At 37.3% G+C, this 27287-nt stretch overlaps 1 protein-coding gene and 1 long non-coding RNA gene across 5 annotated transcripts; one reads left to right on the top strand and one right to left on the bottom strand.

Moving 5' to 3' along the window:
- The first annotated feature begins 199 nt into the window (after positions 1-199).
- On the top strand, positions 200-22259 carry GTF2A2 (general transcription factor IIA subunit 2). Of its 4 annotated transcripts, XM_058541720.1 has the most exons (6): positions 210-304; positions 12323-12428; positions 13293-13413; positions 14220-14324; positions 19290-19416; positions 21950-22259. In XM_058541720.1, the coding sequence occupies exons 3-6, from the start codon at positions 13342-13344 to the stop codon at positions 21973-21975; spliced, it is 330 nt and encodes a 109-aa protein (XP_058397703.1). In that variant the 5' UTR covers positions 210-304; positions 12323-12428; positions 13293-13341; the 3' UTR covers positions 21976-22259. The 4 variants fall into 4 exon arrangements, with proteins under 4 accessions (XP_058397704.1, XP_058397703.1, XP_058397705.1 ...); XM_058541721.1 differs by lacking the exon at positions 12323-12428 and having other exon boundaries at positions 200-304; XM_058541722.1 differs by lacking the exon at positions 12323-12428 and having other exon boundaries at positions 218-311.
- On the bottom strand, positions 18730-27287 carry LOC131406135 (uncharacterized). Its single transcript, XR_009220064.1, has 5 exons — positions 27120-27287; positions 24612-24856; positions 21212-21324; positions 20030-20073; positions 18730-18758 (listed from the first exon to the last, which is right to left on the bottom strand). It is a non-coding gene; the product is annotated as an uncharacterized LOC131406135 (long non-coding RNA).

Below are 27287 nucleotides of genomic sequence, written 5' to 3'. Positions count from 1 at the left end.
TTTAGTAAACCCGGTGAATTACTCGAAAAGTAAGCCTTTCCACCCGTCTAGGGCTTGAAAGCTGCGGCCACATACCCCTCCTCTCTCCACGCCCCCGCCCTCCCCTTGCATGGTTTGAGTGGCGTGTGGGAGCGGGACCTCCCCGCCCCCTTGGGTAGTGTCACTTCCAGGTTCTGCGAGCACTTCCGGGTCGTCGGCCGAGCTCTGCGGTTTCTGCGGCGGCCGACGAGGTAGTGGGGGAAGTAGGTGTCTTCTGCTGTCTCCTGGTCGCGCCGCTTCGGGGCGGGAAGCGCCTTACCCACAGGTACCGGGTGAGCCGGGCCCGCGCTCCCCGACGGGGGCTGGGGCCGCGGTCGGTTGGGTCTTCTCCGAGGGCTGCGTGGAGGGCGAGGGCCCTTCCCTGCTGGGGCCCGGGGTCGGCCCATTACCGATTTCGCTGCCGGGATGACCCTGCGGCCCGTACCTGGGAAAGGAAGGGAGTCGGCGGGAGGCTTGTTGTCCACGGGGCGCAGGCTGAACGGTCCAGCACCGTATTTTTAGCCCGGTAAATGTCTTAGAGCGTCCAGGGGGTTTGGAAGTTTTGGGGGGCCGAATATCGGGGGAGCGCATTCCTTGAGTGTCTCATTCTTGGGCTCCCTCCCTTGTTTGAAGTCTGCCTTCCAACTTCATGCGAACTCAGACAGGGGAATGAATTTAAACTGGATGGTTTGATCTAGAAGGACTAGGATTATTGAGTTACTTCCGAATGTGGAGCCTTCTAATTTAGTTTTCTGAACTACAAGATGAAGGATACAGCTGATACAGCTAAAGATTTGAGCATTTCTCAAGAAATTTTTTAAGAATCTAAGATCATTAAAGCAAGTAATTTTAACGAACGTTTAAATAACAGCTATTTTAAAATTATTTTTATTGAGGTATAATTGACATATAAAATGTTAGTTTCAGGTGTACAGCATAGTGATTCGATATTCGTATGCATTGCAAAATAATCACCACAATAAGTGTAGTTAACGTCCCTCAGACAAAAATTTTTTTTTATTGTGATGACTTTTTTAAGATCTACTCTCTTAGCAACTTTAGAATGTACTATACAGTATTAACTACAGTCACCATGTAGTGCGTTACATCCCCATAGCTTACTTATTTTATAACTGGAAGTTTGTAGCTTTTGACCCCCTTTACCCATCTCCACCCCAACCAACAATCCGTTCTCTGTATTTGTGAGCTTAGTGTTTCTGTTCGTTTTGTGTTTTAGATTCCACGTATAAGTGAGATCATATGGTAGTTGTCTTTCTCTGTCTGACTTATTTCACTTAGCAAAATGCCCTCAAGGTCCATTCATATTGCCACTAATAGCAAGATTTCATTCTTTTTTAATGGCCGAATGATATTCCATTGTATATATATACACCACAATTTTTTTATCCATTCATCCATCCATGGACACTTAGGTTGTTTCCATATGTTGGCTTTTGGAAATAATGCTGCAGTGAACATGGGGTACATATATCTTTTTGAATTAGTGTCTTAATCTTCAGATAAATACCCAGAAGTGGAATTATTGGCTCATATGGTGCTTCTATTTTTAGTTTTTTGAGGAACCTTCATACTGTTTTCCATAGTGGCAGCACCAATTTACATTCCACCACAGTGCACAAGGGTTCCGTTTGCTCCACATCCTTGCCAAAGCTTATTTCTTGTCTTTTTATAATAGCTGTTCTAGAGCCGGCCCCGTGGCTTAGCGGTTAAGTGCGCGCGCTTCGCTACTGGCGGCCCGGGTTCGGATCCTGGGTGCGCTCCCACGCACCGCTTCTCCGGCCATGCTGAGGCCGCGTCCCACATACAGCAACTAGAAGGATGTGCAGCTGTGACATACAACTATCTACTGGGGCTTTGGGGAAAGAAAGAAATAAAATAAAAAATTTAAAAAAATAATAATAGCCATTCTAATAGGTGTGAGATGATATCTCATTATGGTTTTGATTTGCGTTTCCCTGATGATTAGTGATGTTGAGCATCTTTTCATGTACCTGTTGGCTGTGTGTCTGTCATCTTTGGAAAATGTCTTTTCAGATCCCTTGCCTGTTTTTTCATCAGGTTGCTTTTTGCTCTTGAGTTGTATAATTTCTTTATATATTTTGGAAATTAACCACTATCAGATATATGATTTGCGAATATTTTCTCCCATTCTGTAGGTTGCCTTTTCATTTTGTTTGATTTGTTTTTTATATGTAACTATTATTTATATATTATATCAATTTAAACCTCTTTACTGTATTTAGTTATATTCATTGTGCTCAACATTCAAGTTCACTTGTCTTCTTATCAGCTCAATTTAGTTTAATATTTAACTCATATATTGTGTTTTTTTAGCATATATAAACATATATGTATATATAAAGTCAATATTTTGAATATGGTTCAAAATTTCTGTCTGTTTTACATCAACTACATTTGTTTTTCTTTTTACCTCTTGACCCCATTTACCCATTTTGTGCCTCCAGCTTCCTGCCTCTGGCAACCACCATTCTGTTCTCTGTATCTATGAGCTTTTTTTTTTTTTTCAGATTCCACATATAAGAGAGATCATACGGTATTTGTCGTTCTCTGTCTGACTTATTTCACTTAGCATAATGCCCTCAAGATTCATCCATGTTGTCACAAATGGCAAGATTTCATTCTTTTTTAATGGCTGAATAATATTCCATTGTGTATATATACCACAGTTTCTTTATCCATTCATCCATCAATGGACACTTAGGTTGTTTCCATATCTTGGCTGTTGAAAATAATGCTGCAGTGAGCATGGGGGCGCATATATCTTTTTGAGTTAGTGTTTTTGTTTTCTTTAGATAAAAGCCCAGAAATGGAGTTGCTGGATCATGTGGTAGTTCTATTTTTAATTTTCTGAGGAACTTCCGTACTGTTTTCCATAGCAGCTGCACCAGTTTACATTCCTACCAATATTGTACAAGGGTTCCCTTTTCTCCACATCCTTGCCAGCACTTGTTGTTTCTTGTCTTTTTGATAATAGCCATTCTAACAGGTGTGAGGTGATATCTCATTGTGATTTTGATTTGCATTTCCCTGATGATTACTGATGTTGAGCATCTTTCCATTTACCTGTTGGCCATCTCTATGTCTTCTTTGGAAAAGTGTCTGTTCAGATCTTCTGTCCATTTTTTAATCGGGTTATTTGTTTTTTTGCTATTGAGTTGTATGAGTTCTTTATATTTTTTGGATATTAAACCCTTATCAGATATATGATTTGCAGATATTTTCTTTTATTTTGTAGGTTGTCTCTTCATTTTGTTGATAGTTCCCTTTGCAGTGCAGAAGCTTTTTAGTGTGATGTAGTCCCACTTATTTATTTTTGGTTTTGTTGCTTTTGCTTTTGGTGTCAGATTCAAGAAATCATCACCAAGACCTATGTCAAAGAGTTTACCGCCTATGTTTTATTCTACGAGTTTTATGGTTTCTGGTCTTACATTCACATCTTTAATCCATTTGAGTCAATTTTTGTGTATGGTGTAAGATAGTGGTCCGGTTTCATTCTTCTGCATGTGGCTGTCCAGTTTTCCCATCACCATTTGTTGAAGAGACTGTCCTTTTCCCATTGTATATTCTTGGCTCCTTTGTTGTAAATTAATTGACCATATATGCTTAGGTTTATTTCTGGGCTCTTGATTCTGTTCCATTGATCTGTGTGTCTGTTTTTATGCTGACATCGTACTGTTTTAATTACTATAGGTTTGTAATATAGTTTGAAATCAGGGAGCATGATGCCTCCAGCTTTGTTCTTCTTTCTCAACATTCCTTTGGCTATTGTGGTTCCATACCAATTTTAGGATTATTTGTTCTGTTTCTTTGAAAAATATCATTAGAATTTTGATAGGGATTGCATTGAATCCATAGATTGCTTTGGGTAGTTTGGACATTTTAACAATATTGATTCTTCCAATCCATGAGCATGCAATATCTTTTCATTTGTTTCTGTCTTCTTCAATTTCTTTCATTAAGATCTTGTAGTTTTCAATATACAGGTCTTTCACCTCCTTGGTTAAATTTATTCCTAGGTATTTTATTCTTTTTGATGCAACTGTAAGTGCAATTGTCTTCTTTATTTCTCTTCCTAATAGTTTGTTATTAGAACTATTGTGTAGAAACACAACAGATTTTTGTGTATTGATTTTGTATCCTGCAACTTCACTGAGTTTATTAGTTCTAACAGTTTTTTGGTGGAGTCTTTAGGGTTTTTTTAATATATAATATCATGTCATCTACAAATAGTGACAATTTTACTTCTTCCTTTCCAGTTTGGATGCCTTTTATTTATTTTTCTTGCCTAATTGTTCTGGCTAGGACTTCCAGTAGTATGTTGAATAGAAGTGGCGAGAGTGGGCATCCTTCCTTGTCTTGTTCCTGATCTTAGAAGAAAGGCTTTCAACATTTCACCTTTGAGTATTGATGTTAGCTGTGGGCTTGTCATATGTTGCCTTTATTATGTTGAGGTACTTTCCCTCTATACCCACTTTGTTGAGAGTTTTTATCATAAATGGATGTTTAATTTTGTCAAATGCTTTTTCTGTCCCTATTGAGATGATCATATGATTTTTATCCTTCATTTTGTTAATGTGGTATTATATCACATTGATTTTTTGTGTGTGGATGTTGAACTATCTTTGCATTCCTGGAATAAATCCCATGTGATAATAGTGTTATGATCCTTTTAATGTGTTGTTGAATTTGGTATGCTAGTATTTTGTTGAGGATTTTTGCATCTATGTTCATCAGTGATATTGGCCTGTCATTTTTTTTTCTCCTTGTGGCATCCTTGTCTGGTTTTGGAATCAGGGTAATGCTGGTCTCATAAAATGAGTTTGGAAGAGTTTCCTCCTCTTCTATTTTTTGGAAGCATTTGAGAAGTATTGGTATTAATTCTTTGAATGTTTGGTAGAATTCACCAGTGAAGCTTTCTGGCCCTGGACTTTTGTTTGTTGAAAGGTTTTTGATTACTGATTCCATTTCCTTCCTAGTAATCAGTTCTGTTTAGATTTTCTATTTCATCATGATACAGTCTTGGTAAGTTGTATGTTTCTAGAAATTTATTCATCGTTTCTAGTTTTTCTAATTTGTTGGCATATAATTGTTCATAGTAGTCTCTTATGATCTTTTGTATTTCTGTGGTATCAGTTGTAACATCTTCTCTTTCATTTCTGATTTTATTTGAGTCCTCCCTCTTTTTTTCCTGGTGAGTCTAACTAATAAGCCTTGTCAATTTTGTTTATCTTTTCAAAGAACTAGCTCTTGTTTTCATTGATCTTCTCTATTGTCTTTTTAGTCTCTATTTCATTTATTTCTGCTCTAATCTTTGTTAGTTCCTTCCTTCTGCTAACTTTGGGCTTTGTTGTTGTTGTTCTAGTTCCTTGCAATGTAAAGTTATGTTCTTATTTGAGACTTTTCTTGTTTCTTGAGGTAGGCATTTATCGCTATGAACTTCTGTCTTAGAACTGCTTTTGCTGTATCCCACAAATTTTGGTATTTTTCCATTTTCATTTGTCTCAAGGTATTTTTTTTATTGTCTTTTGATTTCCTGTGACCCATTGGTTGTTCAATAATGTTTAATTTCCACATATTTGTGAATTTTCCAGTTTTCTTTGTGTAATTAATTTCTTGTTTCATACCATCATGGTTGGAAAAGATGCTTGATATGATTTCAGTTCTCTTAAATTTATTGGGACTTGTTTTGTGGCCTAACATATGATCTATCCTGGATAATGTTCCATGTGCACTTGAGAAGAATATGTATTTTGTTGCTTTTGAGTGGAATGTTCGGAATATATCTGTTAAGTCCATCTGGTATCATGTGTCTTTTAAGCCAACGTTTCCTTATTGATTTTCTGGATGATTTATTTATTGATGAAAGTGGGGTATTAAAATCCCCTGCTATTGTTGTATTGCTGTCTATTTCTTCCTTTAGGTCTGTTAATATTTGCTTTATATACTTAGGTGCTCCTATGATGGGTGCATAAATATTTACAAATGTTATGTCCCCTTGTTGGATTGACCCCTTTATCATTATGTAACACCCATCTTTGTCTCTTATTACAGCCTTTGTTTTAATTTATTTTGTCTGACATACATATAACTACTCCAGCTTTCTTTTGGTTTCCATTTGCATGGAATATCTTTTTCCATCCCTTCACTTTCAGTCTGTGTGTGTTCTTGCATCTAGAGTGAGTCTCTTGTAGGCAGCATATAGATGGGTCTTGTTTTTTAATCCATTCAGCCACTCTGTGTCTTTTGGAGAATTTGGTACATTTACATTTAAAGTAATTATTGATCGGTATGTGCTTATTGCTGTTTTATTAATTGTTTACCATCTGTTTTTGTAGTTCCTCTCTGTTCCTTTCTTCTTCTCTTGCTGTCTTCCTTTGTAGTTTGATGACTTTCTTTAGTGGTATACTTATATTACTTTATCTTTGGTGTATTTACTGTAGGTTTTTGCTTTGTGGTTACCATGAGGCTTACATATAACAGTCTATTTTTGATGATGATTTCCTTTGCTTTGCAGAAGCTGTTTAGTTTGATGTAGTCCCACTTGTTTATTTTTGCTTTTGTTGTCTTTGCTTTTGGAGTCAGATCCAAAAAATCATCTCCCAAGACCAATGTCAAGTAGCTACCGCCTATGTTTTTTTCTAGTTTTGTGGTTTCAGGTCTTACATTCAAGTCTTTAACCCATTTTGAGTTAATTTTTGTGTATGATGTAAGATAGTACAGCATGTGTCGCTTGACGAAAGGGATACATTCTGAGCAATGCATCCTTAGGCGATTTCATCATTTTGTACACATCATAGAGTGTACTGAAGAGGAACAAAATTTGCCACCGCAAAATATGTCTCTTAAGCATGAGAATTATTTTAGGCTGATTATTTTTAAGAAACAAAAGACTCTTAAAAGTTTTTCTTGTTACCTCCCTCTTAACTGCCTAAAAGAATTCAGATGAAAAAACCTGTCTCAGGAAGTGAGCTATCACCTTAGCATAACATGAACTAGGTGGTAGACAGGGAGGAATCTAGAGAAGCTTGTTTGTTGGGCTCCCCTCTGTGTTCTTCTGTTTCTGTGGGGCCAAACACTTGTTTTCCAAACATTTGCTCCTTTTCACCTACCTGTGAATTGCCTTCCTTCCCTTTGAAGTCCTTGACTCTCCCCACCCCCAACATCTTCTTTTGTCTTTAGCTGAGAATGGTATTTAAGGTGAGGGCTTTGGCCATGTTGGCAAGTTACTCTGTTTTCCTGGGTTTTTCCCGTGTATACATGTTACTAAACTTTTGTTTTTCTCTTGTTACTCTGTCTCATGTCAATTTAATTCTTAGACCAGCCCAAAGAATCTAGCAGGGTAGAGGAAAATTCCTTCCTCCCCTGCAGTACTTAACACAAACCTAGGCTATGTGATACTAATCTTATGGGACCAATATCATATATGCAGTCCGTCACTGACCAAACATCATTATGTGGCACATGATGGTAGTCTAGTTTCACTCTGTTGTATGTGGCTCCAGTTTTCCCATCACCTTTTATTGAAGAGACTGTTTTCTCCACCTTGTGTATTCTTGGCTTCTTTGTCATAAATTAATTGACCATATATATGTGTGTTTATTTGATCTGTATGTCTATTTCATGCTACTATCATGCTGTTTTGATTACTATAGCTTTGTAATGTTGTTGGAAATCAGGAAATGTGATGCCTCCAGCTTTACTCTTCTTTCTCAAGATTGCTTTGGCTATTTGGGTTCTGTTATGGTTCCATGTAAATTTTGAATTGTTTGTTCTAGTTCTGTGAAAAAATGCCATTGGAATTTTGATAGGGATGGCATTGAATCTGTAGATTGCTTTGGGTACTATGGACATTTTAACAATGTTCATTCTTCCAATCCATGAGCACGAAATAGCTTTCCATTTATTTGTGTCATTTTTAATTTCTTTCATCAGTGTCTTATAGTTTTCAGTGTACAGGTCTTTTACCTCCTTGGTTTAATTTATTCCTAGGTATTTTATTCTTTTTGATACAATTGTAAAGGGGATTGTTTTCTTAATTTCTCTTTCCAATAGTTCATTGTTAACTATGGCTATTTTCTAGATAACTCTTAGACTTTTGTCAAATGGGCCTGACAAGATTCTGTACTCCTACTTTGTCAAGTTTATGTCTCCCTATTGGGACCTCTTCTTACCCTTTTTAATTCCCTTCCCCTTTACTTACTTACTGATTTTACGTACTTATACTTAGTGGGGTTTTTACCTTCGTTCATTTATTGAAAAATATTTATTTGGCTGCTATTATGTGTCAGGTACTGTTTGTTCTAGACATCTCATTTATTTCAGTGAACAAAACAGACAAAAGTCCCTGCCCCGGTGGATCTTACATTCTATTGAAGGATGCAGAAAATAAACATAAAATAAGTAAATTATATAATGTGTTAGAAGGTGATGGTGCCATCAGAAAAACATAGGAGGATAAAGGGGGATTGGTAAGTTCCAGAGTGGAGTTGGGAGCTGGTATTTTAAATATGGTCATCAGCTTAGGCCTCATTAAGTACGTGCTATACTTGAAGGAATTAAGAGAACCAAGTGGATATCTAGGGGAGGAGCATTCTGGATAGAAAGAACAGCCTTTACAAAGGCTTACATAGGCAGGAATATGTCTGTCATGTTCTAAGAATAACCAGGCATTGTGTCTGGAGAAGGGCAAGAGCAAGGGGGGAGATGGTCGATAAAGTCAGAGAGATAATAAGTAGTCAGATTATTATAAGGACTGAGTGAAATGGAAGCCATGGGAGGTTTTGAGCAGAGAAGAAATATGTTCTAACCTGCATTTTCAAAGATGACCTGGCTGCTGACTTGGGATTAGAGTGTAGGGGGCAAGTGTGGAAACAGGGAAACTAGTCAGGAAGCTATTCCAAGTAATCTAAATGACAGACGATAGTGGCGCAGATCAGGGTGATAACAATGGAAATGGTGAGAAATCGTTGGATTCTGAGTGCATTTTGAAGGAATAGTTTACAGGATTTGCTAGGGATTGGATGTGGAGGTAAGAAAGGGGAGAGTGAGAGGGGGATAACTTCAAAGGTTTTTGCCTCAGCCCATAGAAGTATGGAGTTATATCAGCTGAGATGGGAAAGACAAAAAGGAGAGATGTTGATTAGGCAGTTGGATCCAGGAGTGACTTAAGGGGCAAGGTCTGTGCTAGTATATGAATTTGGGAATCATCAGCAATGATATTTAAAGCCATGAGACTGAATGTTTTCACTGAGAAATTAGCATAGACAGAAAGCAGCAGAGGACAGTGTCTTGGGACATTAAGAGTTCAGGAAGAAGAGGAGCAACCAGCAAATGATACTGAGAAAGATGAACCAGCGAATTTAAGAGAACAACCCAAAAAGTGTGTTGTCCCAGAAGCTAAGCCAAGATCCTTTATCAAAGATGAAGGAGTAATCAGCTGTGTCAAATGCTTAAGTCTGGTGAGGACTGAGAACTGAGAATTAGCTTTAGCAATGCCATTGGTGACCTTCACCATGTGTTTCATTTGAGTGCTGGAGGCAAACGCCTGTGAGGAGTGAGTTTAAGAGAAAAGGAGAGAAAAGGAATGAGAGACAGTAAGTACAGACAACTCTTAGGAGTTTTGCTACAAAGAGGAACAGAGAAAGTGTAGCTGGAAGGGAAGTGGGTTGAGACTGTTATTTTTTTAAAGATTGGAGAAGTAGCCACCTTTTTGCTGATGGGAATGATCCATAGAGATGGGAAATTTGATGGTGAGGGAGAGAAGGAATAATTGAATTGTTGGAACAATATCCTTGAGTGTACTAGAGGGGATAGGACCTGATGCACAGGTAGAGGGATTGTATTTAGGCAACAGCATGGATGGTTCAACTATAGTGACAGGCAAGGAGGCAATACCTGTACCATGTGGGTACAGGTATTGGTAGGTGGTTAGATGCAGTTTCGAGAGTCTAGATGTTTTCATTGCTTCGGTGTCCTCAGTAAAGTAGAAAACTTTGTATGACACTTAGGTACTTTTATATGTGATGTTAGCACTGTGACATACCACCAAGTTATTTATTCACTAACAAATGCTTATTGAATACATATTACATACTAGGCGTTGTTCCAGGTGGTAAATATATAATTGTGAACAAAAGTCCCTGCCTTCATGGAATATCTATTTTAGTGGCTGGAAACAGAATAAGCATATATATGTCAGCTTCAGTCAATGGTATCAATGAAAATAAAGCAGTGTAAGGGGGAAGGGGAGGTAGGCCTTTTTTATAGGTTGGTCACAGAAGTCCTTTCTGATGAAGTGATATTTGAGCAGAGATATGGATCAAATGAGGGAGTGAACCATGCAGGTATCTGGGAAGAATATTCAAAGCAAAAAGAAGAGCCAGTGTAATGGCCCTAAAGCAAGAACATCTTGCCATATTGAAGAACAGCACGGGACCAGTATGGCTGGAGCAGAGTGAATAAGAGAGTAAGTGGAAAAAGATAAGTTCAGAGAGGCAGTGGGGGGCCCTAGATCATGTAGACCTTGCAAACCATTAGAAGGACTTTGTTTTTTACTCTGAGATAGGATGCTGCTATATGAGGTTTTGAATAAATGGGTGATGTGATTTGATTTACGTGTTAAAAGGCTCAGTGTGGCTGGGGTGGGGGTGGGTAGGCAAGAGTAGAAAGCTATCACAGTAATCTTAGTGACAGATGATGGTAACTTACTGCTAGCAGTGGAGATGGTAAAAGTTGTCAGATTCTGGTAATATTTAGAAGGAAGAGCTGAAAGGATTGGCTGACAGATTGGATACAGGGTGAGAGAAGTTAATGTTGACTGTAAGGTTTTGGGGCTGTCTTACTGGAAGACTAGATTTACTGTTTAATGAGGTGGCAAACTGAGGGCAGAAAAGATTTGGAGAGGTAGTGCAAAGGGCTTCTGGACCCAATTCCAACGTATGTGCATGTGTGGAGGCTTCCCTGCACCAACAAGTTCTCGGACACCAGCAGGGTGTCCAAGAATTCAACTCAAGTCTGACACTGTCTATGTGGAGATAGAATCAAATTCCATGCGTAAAGGACTCAGTCCCATAAGACCACCCCCCACTTCACACATCAGTCACAAGTCCCAGGTTGTGACCTGTACTTCTGGCCAACTGGCTATAAATCAGAGGTTCCCATGAGCCCCTTTCCTCAGGTTCAATTAAGTTGCTAGAGCAGCTCACAGAACTCAGAGCAACATGTTACTTACTAGATCACCAGTTTATTGTAAGAATATTAAAGGATATGAATACAAAGGATATTAAAGGATACAAATCAACAGCCAGATGAAGAGATAAATAGGGCGAGGTCCCGGAAAAAGAGCTTCTATCCTCCTGGAGCCTGGGGCCCGGCAAGGTGACATGTGGAAGCATTCTGGTTCCCCAACCTGCAAGCTCTCTGCAAAAAGATTGACCAGCCGTCCTTTTGGGTTTTTATGGAGGCTTCATTACGTAGTCATGATTGATTCAGTCATTGGGCATTGACAATTGATGCAACTTCAGGTTCCCCATTCCCGGAAATCAGGAGCTGGAACTGAAAGTTTCAGTCTTCTGATCACAGGGCTGGGTCTCCTGACAACCAGCCCCCACCCTTGGGTGGAGTCCAAAACTCACCTTCATTAACATAAACAAGAAATTCCTAGGGTTTTGGGAGCTGTGAGCCAGGAATTGTGGACAAAGACCACATATATATGAAAAACATATTTTGGTCATCTGAATGACCAAATATATATTTCTTATAAATCACAATATCGCAGGTAGTATCAGGAATTGGTTTTTGACAATTTAATTTGAACTACCTACTTGATATTTCCATCCACCGTCAAGTAGACAGTTTTATATATGGCAACAAGGGGAGAAGTCAAGACTGGAGATAGAAATGTGGGAGTCGTCCGCAGATACATAGTATTGAAAGCGGTAAGCCTGGGTGAGGTAACTATAGGAGTAAAGCATATAGAGAGGGGAAGACATAAGAAGCCTTAGGGCACTTAATTAGAAGTCAGGTTGCTGAGGAGGAATCAGCAAAAGAAAACAAACAGTAGTATCCAGTGAGGTGGGAGGAGAGACCTGAGTGTGGGGTCCCAAACGCCAAAGAAAAGGTTTCAGGAAGGCAGAAATGATCTAGTATATCAAATGCTCACAAGGTGTGTAATGTGAAGACTGATATCTGATCGTTATTTTTGCTGAGTTTTACCTGACGACTGTTCCTTGAATGTGTCTCCTGTCCACCTCTAAACTGACAGTGCTGTGAAGTCCGGGATCTCACACGTGACACGGAGGAGAAGCTCAGCAAGGATTTGTTGAATCTGGACTGCTGCCACCCTCAACTCTGTCTAATCTCACACTCAAGTACGTTCTTCACATTGCTGCCCATTTGTCTCACTTTTCCTGCTTGGAATGCGTCAGTGGCTCTCTGTTACCTGCACTGGAAAGCCCTGGCATCTCTCCTGACGGGACAGACCCATCCAGACCGTCTTTTTCAGCCTCATCTCCTACCACTTCCTGTTCATACCTACACCCTAATGATACAGAACAATTTATAGTTCTCTCCACAAACTGTGCTGTTTCTTCCTTCTGTGGCTTTCCTCATTCTATTCTTTTGGCCTAGGATGACTTTCCTCCTTTGCTTGGCTAAAGTCTAGCTTGAAGAATCAGGAAGTTTTTGTGAGCTAATTCATTCAAGTCCACAGACAGCCTCCATAGTACACTGTGTATATCTCGATCACAGTTCTTATTCTCTTGAATTTAACTTTTTTTTATGTCTGTTACCCTGTCTAGAGTATAAATTTTTTATGGTCAGGAGTGTATATTTATTCATCTTCCTCCCCCTGGTACCTATACAGTGCTGTCTTCTTGGTAGGCACTCTATAAATATCGAATTTTAAGAGAACAAGAAAAAAGGGGAAGGCATGCAAGTGTAAGCTGAAGATTGTCTGGATCAGTGACTTGGCAGTAAGTGGAAAGGAATGGTACAGGGTAAATTCTAGACTAGATCAAAAGGCAAACCTTTGAAAGAAATGGTCAAGATACACATTTTAGTAAATATAATATCTATACTTTGTATAAACGTGTATAAATGTATGTCAAAATAACAATTATATAGTAATTTGCAGTTACTAAGAGTTCTGATAGTATATATGAGAATAGATGAAGTAGACTATATTACATACATGGTTTATAATTTTTTTTAATACTTTTATATTAAATTTTTAGGACATCAATGCAAGCCTGAATAAGAAAAACAATTTCTTCCTCCTAAGCCATGGCATATCAGTTATACAGAAATACCACTTTGGGAAACAGTCTTCAGGAGAGTCTCGATGAGCTCATACAGGTGGGAGACTAAAAATCAACATTTTAATTTAGATGGGTCCATAATAATTCTTGTTATATCCCTTCTCCCAGGCAAAGAGATATGAGGTTAATTATCTTAGACTGTTTGACCCAGCAAGTCAGTGTTCAGGTGAATAACTTCTGATTCCTGTGCATTATACTGTCCTGACTACAGGGCATAAAACAATGATTGAATGATATGGTTGAATATATCTAGATTTTCAAAGATTTTTGTTAACATAAAAATTGAGATTGTTCATTTTCTCCTGTTTATAAAAAGGCATATTCCGTGTAGCTTTAAGATAATTTTGGACAATTTAATAAAGTCTTTTGAGATTTAAATTAGAATTTGAATTTATATTTCAGTTTTAAGAGAATAACCTTTTTATATAAACCTCTCATCTAAGAACATTATTTCTATTTTCATATATTTTATGAGCTTTGATAAAGTTTTTTTTTTTAATATATTATTGTCCTGTGTGTTTTATTTAAAAGAAACTTGGTTCCTTCAATTTATTGAATGCCTCTCTCCAGACACTGTGAAGAAATAATAGACAAAGTTTTGTCCTGGCATTGTAACATCACTGCATGTTTTCTTTTCAAAATTATGTTTGTGTCAAGATAGTGCAAGAAAATATTGTCCGGCTTTGCTTCTTAATTGTCAGTTATGGCAAAGAAGAGTAAGGAATTCTAGTTTAGAGGCTCTGGTTAACCTCAGTTAAATTTTAGATGATAATTCATATGTTTTGTTTATTTTCTCTTTAATGTTCTTCCCTAGGAGGATTTATGACCTTTACTTTTTCTCAGTCTCAACAGATCACCCCCCAACTTGCCCTTCAGGTTCTACTTCAGTTTGATAAGGCTATAAATTCAGCACTGGCTCAGAGGGTCAGGAACAGAGTCAATTTCAGGGTAAGGATATTTTCCTAAATCTAGAAGCCTGCACCAATGGTTGTTAGAACAGTGCTTTTTAGAACCCCTACATTTATTAATCATAAAAGGAAGAGATGGCTTGATCAAATTTTGGAACTTGTTTTATAATAACTAAATTATACTTTACTTGTAAATAACCTATATACTAAATTCATCCACTTAATATGAGATACAAAGTTGTTTTTAGATTTTTATTCCCTTTCACAACTCAACCTATGTATGTTTGGCTACCTTCCCTGAAGAGTTACTGAGATTCCAAACGCCTAAAACATTATCTGCAGGATTGAAGGTAAGTGACAGAGTAATCCCTAAGGTTCACTTATGTTTTTCAAACTCTGACCTTCACCTGTTCTGGGAAATACAGAGTTATTTCTAGAAACTTCATGTTGCCTCCCACCTACTGTTAGGTAACATGGCTTATAAAGACCTGAACTGGTGGTAATAACAGTCTATTCTGGTAGCTTGTTCTCATTTGAGTCATCTATACTTTGAACAGTAATCCTAAACTGAACAAAATTATCTTTCTCAATTTGATGGTAAATTCAGATTAAAAGGCCCAATGAAAGTATCATGGTGAATAGAAATGATTCTACCAGATTATGATATTGATGTAGATATATAAGATAGTGTATGATATTTGGCTATTTTATTCATCTAATATTTATGCTTATGTTATAAGGTATAACCATAAAGTAGAAATTAAAAGGTTGAAATATATGAAAAGAACATACAAGTTAATTTACATTTAAGAGAACTTGAGTGTTTGGGGGTATTGGTTTTTGTTCATGATGAAAAACACAAAAGAAAAATTTATCATTTATTCAGTGAACATTTCAGCACCTATTACATACCAGACATTGTTCTGGATGTTGGGTATACAGAGGAGAACAAGACAGACAAGGCCCCGTTTGACTTATATTTTAGTGAAGCGATAAAATCTGCATGTATTGTATATTCATATAAGTAAGTCTCTTAGTTTCACAAGCCTAAAAGTTATCTGGAGTAAAATGTATCTTTAAAACTATAAAATTTTATCACTGGATTCTTGAATTTTTTTTTTTTAATTTTATTTATTTACTTATTTTTTCCCCCAAAGCCACAGTAGATTGTTGTATGTCATAGTTGCACATCCTTCTAGCTGCTGTATGTGGGACGCGGCCTCAGCATGGCCAGAGAAGCAGTGCTTCAGTGCACACCCGGGATCCGAACCCAGGCTGCCAGCAGCAGAGTGCACGCACTTAACCGCTAAGCCACGGGGCCGGCCCGATTCTTGAATTTTTAACAGTAATGATTCTGACAAAATTAGTTTGCTTTTGTTTTTGTATAAATAAATGTAGAAATCTGCCCAGTTTGTTATTCAAAACATGATCCTTTCATTCTAAGTTGATCCATGCTAACACATAAACTTTTGCCCATGTAGAAAATTTGTTTGACTACTTATCAGACTCAGTAGGGTTCACAAGGCCTGAATAGTCTTCTAGTTGTATTATGGTAGGCTTCTAGTTTTTGGATCTGTTTAGGCAAAGTTAAAGTAATTTGACTTTTGCATTTCTCTTACATAGTGTTTTGTAAATTTGTCTATTTTCCAAAAGCTATAAGATCTAGTTTTTGACCAGATCTGACTTTTCATTCCTACTGCAACTGCTCAGGCTTTCATAACCCCCACCTCCACCCCCACTGTTACAGCAAATTTGATCAATTTCAAGTCCAGAACGTTTGCAAATAGCCTTCTGTTTAGCTTGGTGTGGCATATGGCAAAGACAAAAGAAATAATATATTGGTAATATCTAATTTTCACAGCCATATTGCCAGATCACATTTAAATCTGTATTGTTTACTGACCTAGCGATAAGAGCAAGGACCCACTGAAAGAACAGAGTAATCTTATGTAACAGGCTAAATTGTTTGTCTTAAATCCTCATGAATTTCATATAACTGAGATCATTTAATAGAATGTTATAGGAAAAAAACATTCTTAAGAGAGCTAAGGTTTTGATAATTTATATTTTGACATTTATTACTAAAAAAGTCAAAGTATATTTACCAAGGACCTTGAACTGAATTAATTTTTAGGGAGAGGATTCAGATTGAACTAGTATATATAACTAGTCTTTTAAAGAGCCATTGTGTGCTTTTGAGAGAATTTATCTGGCAGGTGCGAGTAATGATAAACATTATAATACTAAACTTCAAACAGTAATTAAGCAAGCATTAAAAGATTTAATGGTCAAGAAAAATAGCCCTTCTATTGACACTGACAATTTCCTTTTCCCTGTCTGTTCTTTGATGTTTCTACAATGAACATGTATTATATAACTTTTTTTTTTAATTTATTTTTATTGTGGTAACATTGGTAGATTAGCCCTGAGCTAACATCTGTGCCAATCTTCCTCTATTTTGTATGTAGGTCACCACCACACATGGCTGACAAGTAGTTTAGGTCCACACCTGGGATCCAAACCGGGGCCGCCAAAGTGGAGCGCAATAAACTTAACCACTATGCCACGGGGCTGGCCCCTATATAACTTTTTAACATGTTATTTTAACTTTAAAAAAGTGTTGCCCATGGAGCTGGCCCAGTGGCATAGTGGTTAAGTTCGCAGGCTCTGCTTTGGTGGCCTGGGGTTTGCAGGTTCAGATCCCAGGCGCAGACCTCTGCACCGCTCATCAAGCCATGATGTGGTGGCATCCCACATACAAAAAGTAGAGGAAGATTGGCATGGATGTTAGCTCAGGGAGTCTTCCTCAAGCAGAAAGAGGAAGATTGGCAACAGATGTTAGCTCAGGGCCAATCTTCCTTACCAAAAATAAAAAAAAAAAGTGTTGCCCAGTTAAAAAAAATTAGAGGGTTGGAGCCGGCCCCGTGGCGTGATGCTTAAGTGCACGTGCTTCGCTACTGGCGGCCCAGGTTCGGATCCTGGGCGCGCACCGACGTACTGCTTGTCGGGCCATGCTCAGGTGGCGTCTCACATAGAGTAACTAGAAGGATGTGCAACTATGACATACAACTATCTACTGGGGCTTTGGGGAGAAAAAGGGAAAAAAAAAAAAAAGAGGAAGATTGGCAATAGATGTTAGCTCAGGGCCAGTCTTCCTCAGCAAAAAGAGGAGGATTGGCATGGATGTTAGCTCAGGGCTGATCTTCCTCACAAAAAAAAAAAAAAATTAGAGGTTTGTTGAAGAGTTTGGCCAAATGACTGTTAAAATCAGTTACTTGACCAAAGCTAAATATTATCATTTAGAAGGAACTTTTTGAATATGAAGAATAAATCCAAAATTTTATTTGAAAAAAATATTTTTTGAGTCCCTATATTTGAGATACTAAATAGATTCTAACTTTCCAGCGAAGATATTTAAATAACTAAAAATTAAAGACAGTAACGATTAAGTTTATTAAACAATTCTAAAAAGATTATATTTAAACACAAGGAGAGATTAGGTAATAATACAAGTTTTTTTAACATTTGTTGGTTCAAAAGTTATCTAATATGGTCTCATGTTAATTGTCAATTTGTTTTAATCTAAATATTGGAAAGCATTTAATAATTTTTAGTATATAAAATTAACAGCTTTCAGTCAAGTTTTGTAGCATTTTACTTTCACAATAAAACAATACAATTTCAACATACATTTGAAAGTGACTGTTCACATACTAACCATAAATCCCAGTGACATGCCTTGTTCAAATGACTGACACAGCTACCACCAATTGGATATGACAGTAACCTACATGCTCATAGGCTCGTTGATGACACACAAGTTGAGGGATGCCAGAAATGAACACTGAGGTTGGCATTTGTCTGTTTAGCTTTCCAAAGGCTCAGACTGTAGCCAGGAGCAAATCTAATTTTTAAATTTATTTTTTTTACATGTACAATTCTTTGTCCTTTTTATCACTTACCAGTATGTCATACACTGTTATACTGTGTATTTACTTGTTTTAATGACCTCCCCTGGTAACCTAAGCTCACTGATGACAGGGACGATATTTCCATTGGTTACCATTGTATCCTCAGAGTCTAGCGTAGTCTAACAAATAGTAATTATTCGTATTTACTAAATTCACTAATATTCATAGCCATCTTAGTTTCCCTAATCATTCTCACTAGATAGACTATTTAGATAGAATCCAATTTTTGCTATTACAAGTATTACAAGTACAAGTTTTGCTATTACAATTTTTGCTATTACACTGTTAGAAGTAACAGTGCAGGGAACATTTTTGTGCTGAATGCTTTTTTTCTGAATTGAAGGTTTTAGGCATACAAGTGTCTTATCGAATACTAAATTTCATATGTGAATATGCATGTACGTGTATCTCAGGTTTTGATTGTATTCTGTTGGTGTCTATCCTTGTATTTTCACCACACTCTACAAAAATTTACTTTTAATGTTCAGTACATATTCCTGCTCCTAAAAAAAAAACACATTAATTAGAAGAATGTCAGTTGCATGGGACAATAATGTTGTAGACTTAGTAGCTAATACAGTAATTCATCTGAGCTAAGTACAGGATTAAAATGGAATGTTGCTAGGAAATCCCTGCTTTTGTACAAGTTCAGAGAATTAACATACACCCTAAAATGTTGCTTTAAAAAAGTGTTTACATAAAAATTCTAATGAACTTGCATAATTTAGCCACATGAGGGCAGTAGAAATTCAACTTTCCATTAAGCTTTCCTTCAGATTTCAGGTAAATAATTTGCAGACTCTTACAGTGCTGAAAATAGTCTGCTAAAATATTTTTTAATGCTTTCCTTAGCAAATTTATCTAGTTTCTTTTTAAGTGATTGATAGGATGAAAATTAAGAAAAATCTTAAGCAAGCTAAATAGTAAATAATCATACTGTTTTAAGAATTATATACTTGGTAGCTGAGTTCTCTTGAAAAATATGAGGGGAAAAAATGAGTTTTCATGGTATGTCTGAATGTTTTGTCTTAAAGGGCTCTCTAAATACATACAGATTCTGCGATAATGTGTGGACTTTTGTATTGAATGATGTTGAATTCAGAGAGGTGACAGAACTCATTAAAGTGGATAAAGTGAAAATTGTAGCCTGTGATGGTAAAAGTAAGTATTTATCTAATTAATGTGAAAGCAAAGCTACTTGAAATCTTGACTTCTGTTGGTGTCTGTTTTTATGAGTCTTTAGAAAATCTTCATCTGAAATTAAGGGGGAAAATGGCCAATGATCCACTCCCAGATAGAGACCTGGCTTCTACCTCAGCTGGACTCTGAATTCCAGATCTTAAATAGTCCTCTTACTGACTTTAGGTATAAACATTTCATATGACACGTAGACTTAACTTCCAACAGATTGAGTTTGTGTGGGGAAAAAAATAAGCAAATTAAAAAACGTTTCTTCCCTATTTCAGTTGCAAACTTGAAGTATTTATCAGGCTTTTCACAACCACCTTTTTCTTTAAGGAAGTTTATCGTATGGTTTCTCTGTTGCTGGATACCTGTACATTTTATATTTTGAAAGTGATTATTTAAAAGAACCTTATCACTCATAATGGTAAATATCCATTCCCCTGATTGTTACCTCTGTGCAGGTGTGTTTTCACAGCAGACCTAAGAACTTGTTCAGGTCCTTAAGTGTTTCAAAAACTATACATCTCAGTTTTCTGTTCCTTGATTACTTATTTCCTTTTTGCTAATTGTATGTTAAACATATACTTACTTTTACTCTATGATCTGAACCATTTGTGTTTAAAGCAGCTATTCCTGAAATGAATAGAGAATACTGTTACTCTCCCAGAAGGGGAGTTTTGAAAAGTAAGAGAAGAAAATGGAGAAAGTAATACCCTAACATTTCTCAGGTTATGGGTTGGATTTTTGTTTTTTTATATATATTTTGGGTTTCGAAAGAAAGAATCTAATCACTGGAAAACGTAGAGAAGACAGAAAAGCACACAGAAGAAAAACATCATTTGTAACACCATCTGTAGATAACATCACTTTTAATATTTTATTGTATAACCTTCTAGTCTTTACTTAGGTATATATTTTACAGTAATATATGTATGCATATATACACATTTCCAAATATATCATTTTTTACACATAAATCATTAACTGTTCTCTTAAACATGATTTTTAATAGCTGCATAAAATTATACCTTCAGCCCTTTTTAAAGAAATAGTCTCTTTCAGATGTCAGAAAGTCTCTGAAACTAGCAACGTTACAATGACTTATACCTTTTGGAAGGTTAACTAGGAATAATCATTCTAAGAACTTTAAGCATAGATGACTTTTTAACATAGTCATTACATACTTTGTTCCTTGCTCTGACAACAGAAAAGATCCATGTTATTTTATAGTTCCTGGATCACAAGATAACATTTCTATATGTCAGATAATGTATACTTTCATATTTTTCTTATAGTTTAGGCTAGTAGCATCCTCATAACCCTTAGGTTTTTAAGTTTTTACTAGACTGTAGAATTTAGGCATTAATTTATAACTCTTAGACCTCTATCAAAATGAGTTAATCATGTATACCAGTACTGTTCAGGAAAACTTTTATATTAATGGAAATGTTTTCTGTCTGCACTGGAAATATGTTAGGGCAACTGAGAAATTTAATGTTTTAAATTTATCAGTTAACTTTAATTAACTTAAATAGCCACATATGTCTAGCCAGTGGCTACCATACTGGACAGCACAGATGTAAACTAGGAGAGTGTCAGTTTCAATCATTTGAAACATAGCTAAGAACCAAAGAGTCCATGCAGACATATGTATTATTACTTATAGGAGCTTCTGTCCCGTGGTCCTTAGAGTTTATTACTCTGGCTTAAAGATACAAGATTATCTGTTTTTTCAAATTTCAGTGGATGAAAAGTGGCAAATCAGCCTCACCTATTGCATTGTCTTCTGAGGAGCTTGCTCCACTTACAGCACAGTGTAGTAATTGATCTTCAAAGAAAAATTGTTGAGTATTCAAGAAAAGCTTAGATTGTGTCCCATGTACTCTATGTCAGCAGAAAAGAATACAGTCTTAGAAAATTTTTTTCCAAAATTAAAATATAAATGGTTTGGAATTTAGAGGTAGAAGTTTAAGTAATTAAGAAAATACCATTCTTTAGTGAGCAGATAAATGCAGTGCTACTATCAAATAAGCCCATTTTTTTCTAGAAGTCAGCTTTCTGAAATAAAGTTGAGTTCCTCATATGGATGAAGAGAAAAAGTGATTTTGGCTAGAATTTTGGTCTGTTTCTCACCAGCAATTAAATACATTTCTTTTCTGATTGTACATTACAGTTGTTTATGGTTTAATATTTTGTGACAGTAGAAGACCTGAAAAAAATATATGGTTATATAGCAGTTATAGGAACCAAATGTAGTATAACTTGGTTTTTCTCCAGCATAAATATGGAGCTAAGCATTACCTTTTTACCTCTGCCTTAAAAGGAAAGTTATTTAAGTTCTCAAGGTTTTTCCACCATCAGCTTCCCTCTTCAACCTTGCCTCGTCTTCTTCCCCACCTCTCAAACCAGCACTGCCATTAGTTCCTATTTTATTTTTTAAAAGATATTCTTAAAATATTTAAAATTAAGTTGCTCCGTGAATTTACTCTTTTTCTTGTCTATTTCCTAGATACTGGCTCCAATACTACAGAATGAATGGGAAAAAAAAAAAAAATGGCTTCTTTATGCCATCTTCTGTTATTCGGCGCTTTTTGAAGAGAAGCATAGAAGAGACTTTTTTTTATTTATTCTAGCATTGCAGAAATGACTACACTGTGCTATACTATCAGAGAATTCAGTAGAAAAAAGCTTATAACTCTGTAGCCTCTCACATTACCTTTACTATACAGCATGAAGAAACAACTTTTTTTTAATGACAAATCAAACAAATATTGTTGCCTTCCTAAGAACATTCTTTAATAAACTCATTTTAAAACTCAGTGTGAGTAATAACTGGTAGAGCTATTAAGCTACAGTATGAAGATACTAGATAAGCATTTTGAAAGAGCACCATGTTCCTTGCAAAGGAAATTAGAAAACGCATTCATTTCAGTAAAGTCAAGTTAGTTTTATCAGTTGTAGCAGGGGCAAAACCAGATTCTGGATTGGAATTTTACTTAGAAAATCTCTTTTTTTAAAAGTTCAAAACCAAGGGTAATTATGGGTGTGAAAAACCTAAGTACAACTCAACCAGAAAAAGTTAAGTTAGATAATCTTGGGGCTGGCCCATGGCCTAGTGGTTAAGTTCAGTGCACTCCACTTTGGCAGCCCTAGTTCGGTTCCCGGGTGCAGACCTGCTCCACTCTTCAGCAGCCATACTGTGTCAGCAACCCACATACAAAATAGAGGAAGATTAGCACAGATGTTAGCTCAGGGTGAATCTTCCTCAAGCAAAACCTGGAGGCTCAGCAATGGATGTTAGCTCAGGGTGAATCTTCCTCAGCAAGAAAAAAAAAATTTAAAAAGCCAAAACAAACCAAAAACCATGTTTCCAACAACATGGTCTCCACATGTAAATGATTTCTTGAACTGGCCACATTGGAAAAGTTTCATACATTCTTAAATTATCTACATCTTACCAGTTATTAGACCTTCAATACAAAGTCCTACTAAATGTATGCCATATATTTGTGTACTTGAAGGAAAAAAGTTTCCCTTGTTTGTCAATCTCAGAATATATAATAAAGAATGTGGCATTCCTAAAATATCACAGAGGGAGAATGTCAGGCACCAGGTAATTGAGTAACTGGAATTTAGCAGCTGACTCGAGATGAATTAAGACCAACTATTTTTAATAAGAACCTGGCCCTGTTTACCATTTAGTAAGAGGAGGCTTTTGACAGCCCCATCCTGTAGTCAACTCCAATTCAATCCTAGTGCACTGTGCTGAAGCTACCACATAGGCATGAAAAATCTCCTTTTTCTCTCTGAGAGGTAATAGAGTTGGCAGTAATCTTCAGCAAAATAGCTGTTCATAAACTTATTAAAATGTTACACAGGGGCCGTGGCTTAGGGGTTAACTGCGCGTGCTCCGCTGCTGGCAGCCGGGGTTCGGATCCCGGGCGCACACCAGCTCACCGCTTCTCCGGCCATGCTGAGGCCGCGTCCCACATACAGCAACTAGAAGGATGTGCAGCTATGACATACAACTATCCACTGGGGCTTTGGGGGGTGGGGGGGAGAGATAAATAAATAAATGGCAAAGGAATTTAAAAAAAAAAAATGTTAAAGAGTTCTTTATATTGTACAGTCCCTACATCTTCAGCTGTAGAAGCATGTTATGTAATAAGTGTCATCATTTGTAAGCAACCAGTGCTCAAGTCGGATGTATTTAGCAGCACAGAAATGAGACTTTCTGCTTGTAAAATAATAGCCAACATAACTAGCTTATGGGTGAGACCAAGTGCTACACGTTACGTGTATTCTCCCGGATAATCCTCACAGCAAGCCTGGAAGAGCTTTCTCCCCTTTTTACAGATTAAGAAATTGAAATTTAACCTCGCTAAATTACTAAAAGTTATATAATTAAGATTTTTCTTAATTGCAATTAGTCAAAATCAAGGCCTTTTTACTTTGGAGGTTCAACACAGTGGTTAAGAGACAAATACATTGATAGTAAACTTAAAATGGCTGTAGAAATTTCTATTTCTTAAGGAGTAAGTTATGGTTTAAACTTTTTTCCTGTTAACAGTCACTGAGATCTTACAGAAAGGAGTATAGGGCTGGAGTTGTAGACCTGTTTGGGAATTTAAAATCCTATAAATGATGTCGATAGATTGTGCTTGCAAAAGAGTCAAGCAGCATATTGACCCTAGGTGAGGAGTTTCTTGAAAGATATGGTTGACTGGCTTGACCTACTAATTGGAGTAATAATGACTTAAGCCATTCTCTGGGTGCTCCTGCAGTGTTACCTCAGCATGTCAGCATAGTCCTCGACACTCACGTTAACACTAACTTTCATCCTTGCAGCCCATTCTGTGTAATCTGTTCTAGTGTTCTCTTCCTAACCATCCCTACCAACCATCACATAGTCTGTTCCAGTTAGGACTGAGAAAGAAACAAAGTCAGATCTAAGATTTCTCTTTTGTCTTTGGTTCTGCTGTTCCCTCCATTTCTCATGCCTTTCCTTTCAGAATCAAAATTCTATGCATCCTTCAAAACCTCAACCCAGTTGTATCTCTGAGTGTAACCCATATTGTCTCTTCTCTCCTGACCTCTTACAAAGCAGTTGTTTAGGTACATGAAAAACATATCAAAGGACAGGAAGAACTGGGGTGGGCTCCAGTACTCACTCAGGTCCGCATCCAGGTAACCGATGTGGAATGCCTAGGGGTTATGCTGCATTCCATCAGTCGAAACGAGTTCTTGTACTTAGGTTAGCCGCCATACACACCTCTGCTTTTGCCGAGGTGGGAGTGCAGAAGTCATAGCCTGACGTCTCCTGTCGGCTCTAATTACCTGCATCCACATCACACGGCTGACATTGGCATCGCGGTATAGGTGTTCTAATCTTCCCGTAGGGAGAACTCGGGCCTTACTGGAATTACAGAAAGGGGTCACAGCAAGAGCTCACACCACTTTGTGCTCTCCCACCTGGCCACAGGCTCCAGTGATAATAAGCATACTTGCCTATTAATGTGGAATAAGAAAAAAATCCATTAATTCTACTGTCAGGACTAAAAGCTGGGCTTTTGTGATAATGTAGAGTCATTACTAAATGCTGTTTTAACACCCAAATAGTAGACAAAGAATAGCCTCTTTGGGTTTAATGCCAGGCTGGTCTTGTTTGGCTTGTTTATTGTGATCTATCTTCAGCTAATTTGGGGGGAAAGTGAGTATTTGATCTCTTGGTAGACATCACGTTTGGAAACCAAGTGTTTGGCAACACAGAAACAGAAGAACACAGAGGGGAGCCCAACGCCTAGGTTCCTCCCTAACACCTAGTTCATGTTATGCTAAGGTGATAGCTCACTTCCTGAGAGAGGTTTTTTTTTTTATCTAAATTCTTTTAGGCAGTTAAGGGGGAGGTAACAAAACTTTGAGTCTTTTTTTCCTTAAAAATAATCAGCCTGAAATAATCCTCATGTTTAAGAGACACATTTTGTGGCAGCAAATTTTGTTCCCCTTCAGTACAGTCTATGATGTTCACACAATGATGAAATCGCCTGATGATGTATTTCTTTTTTTTGTGTGTGTGAGGAAGATCAGCCCTGAGCTAACATCCATGCTAATCCTCCTCTTTTTGCTGAGGAAGACCAGCTCTGAGCTAACGTCTATTACCAATCATCATTTTTTTTTTCCCCCAAAGCCCCAGTAGATAGTTGTATGTCATAGCTACACATCCTTCTAGTTGCTGTATGTGGGACGCGGCCTCAGCGTGGCTGGAGAAGCAGTGCGTCGGTGCACGCCCGGGATCCGAACCCGGGCTGCCAGTAGCGGAGCGCACGCACTTAACTTCTAAGCCACGGGGCCGGCCCTGATGATGTATTTCTCAGAATGTATCCCTGTCATTAAGTGACACATGACTGTGTCTGGTAAGGGGTTAACATCCAAAATATATGAAGAACTCATACAACTCAAAAGAAAAAAATCTGATTAAAAAATTGGCAAAGGATCTGAAGAGACATTTTTCCAGAGAAGACACACAGATGGCCAACAGGTACATGAAAAGGTGCTCAACATCACTAGTCATCAGGGAAATGCAAATCAAAACCACAATGAGATATCACCTCACACCTGTTAGAATAGCTATTATGAAAAAGACAAGAAATAACATGTTGGCAGGGATGTGGAGAAAAGGGAATGCTTGTGCACTGTTGGTGGGAATGTAATTTGGTACAGGTACTATTGAAAACAGTTTGGAGGTTCCTCAGAAAATGAAAAATAGAGCTACCATATGACCCAGCAATTCCACTTCTGGATATATACCCAAAAGAATGGAAAGCAGAGACTCAAAGAAATACTTGTACACCCATGTTCATAGCAGCATTATTCACGACAGCCACAAGGTAGAAGCAACCCAACTCTATCAACGGATGAATGCATAAACAAAATGTTACATATACATACAATGGAATATCATTCAACCTTAAAAAGAAAAAAAGTTCTGACATCCTACAACATGGATGAACCCTGAGGACATTATGGTAAGTGAAATAAGCACAAATAGTGTATGGTTCCACTTACATGAGGTACTTAGAGCAGTCAACTTTATAGATTACAAGACCCTCTACCAGCAAAAAGATTACCACTCACTGAAGGCTCAGGTGATGGTTAGCGTTTTTTAGCATTAAGTATTTTTTAACTAAGGTATGTACATTTTTTAGACATAATGCTATTGCACACTTACTAGACCACAGTATAGCGTAGACATAGCTTTTATATGCACTGGGAAACCAAAAACTCGTGTGACTTGCCGTATTGTGATACTCACTTTATTGCGGTGGTCTGGAACCGAACTCAGCATCTCCAAGGTATGCCTGTATGTAGTTTTGGCTTTGCAAGATGAAACAGTTCTGAAGATTTGTTGCACAACCATGTGAACAACAATGAACTGTACACTTAAAAAATTAAGATAAATTTAATGTTATGCATATCTTACCACAATGTTTTAAAAATCTTTAAAAAAAAAAAAAATGCTGAGGGAAAAATCTGCTGTCTTCTCCCTGCCTATCCCAGATCTGTCTGCTCTCCTCAAGCCCCACCACTTCTACGAAGCTTTCTCTCACCCTTTCTATTTCCAGTGTTTCTCAGCCTTCCCTGAACTCCTGTTTCACCCTACTTAGTATTGAATTATCTACCTGTCTTCACACTTGATCTGTAGGACTCTTGAAGAAAAGAACAGTGTCTTCAGCCTGTGGGCCCCTACAGTGCCTACCTTAGAGGAGGTGTATCAGTCAGTGTCCAATCAGGGAAATAGAAACCACCACCTAAGTATTTCAAACAGAAGGAATTTTTTTTTTAATTTT

This window comes from Diceros bicornis, chromosome 5, assembly GCF_020826845.1.
Source record: "Diceros bicornis minor isolate mBicDic1 chromosome 5, mDicBic1.mat.cur, whole genome shotgun sequence".
Classification (NCBI taxonomy): domain Eukaryota; kingdom Metazoa; phylum Chordata; class Mammalia; order Perissodactyla; family Rhinocerotidae; genus Diceros; species Diceros bicornis.
Note: the sequence above shows the minus strand (reverse complement) of the source record. Positions and strands in the feature narration are given on the sequence as shown.

Bases quoted from the DNA above. Each gene is read 5' to 3' on its own strand.
- GTF2A2 (XM_058541721.1), top strand. From the start codon at position 13,342: ATGGCATATCAGTTATACAGAAATACCACTTTGGGAAACAGTCTTCAG. The intron at 13,414-14,219 runs GTGGGAGACTAA...ACTTTTTCTCAG, and splicing joins GTCTCGATGAGCTCATACAG to TCTCAACAGATCACCCCCCA. The intron at 14,325-19,289 runs GTAAGGATATTT...TTTGTCTTAAAG, and splicing joins GGAACAGAGTCAATTTCAGG to GGCTCTCTAAATACATACAG.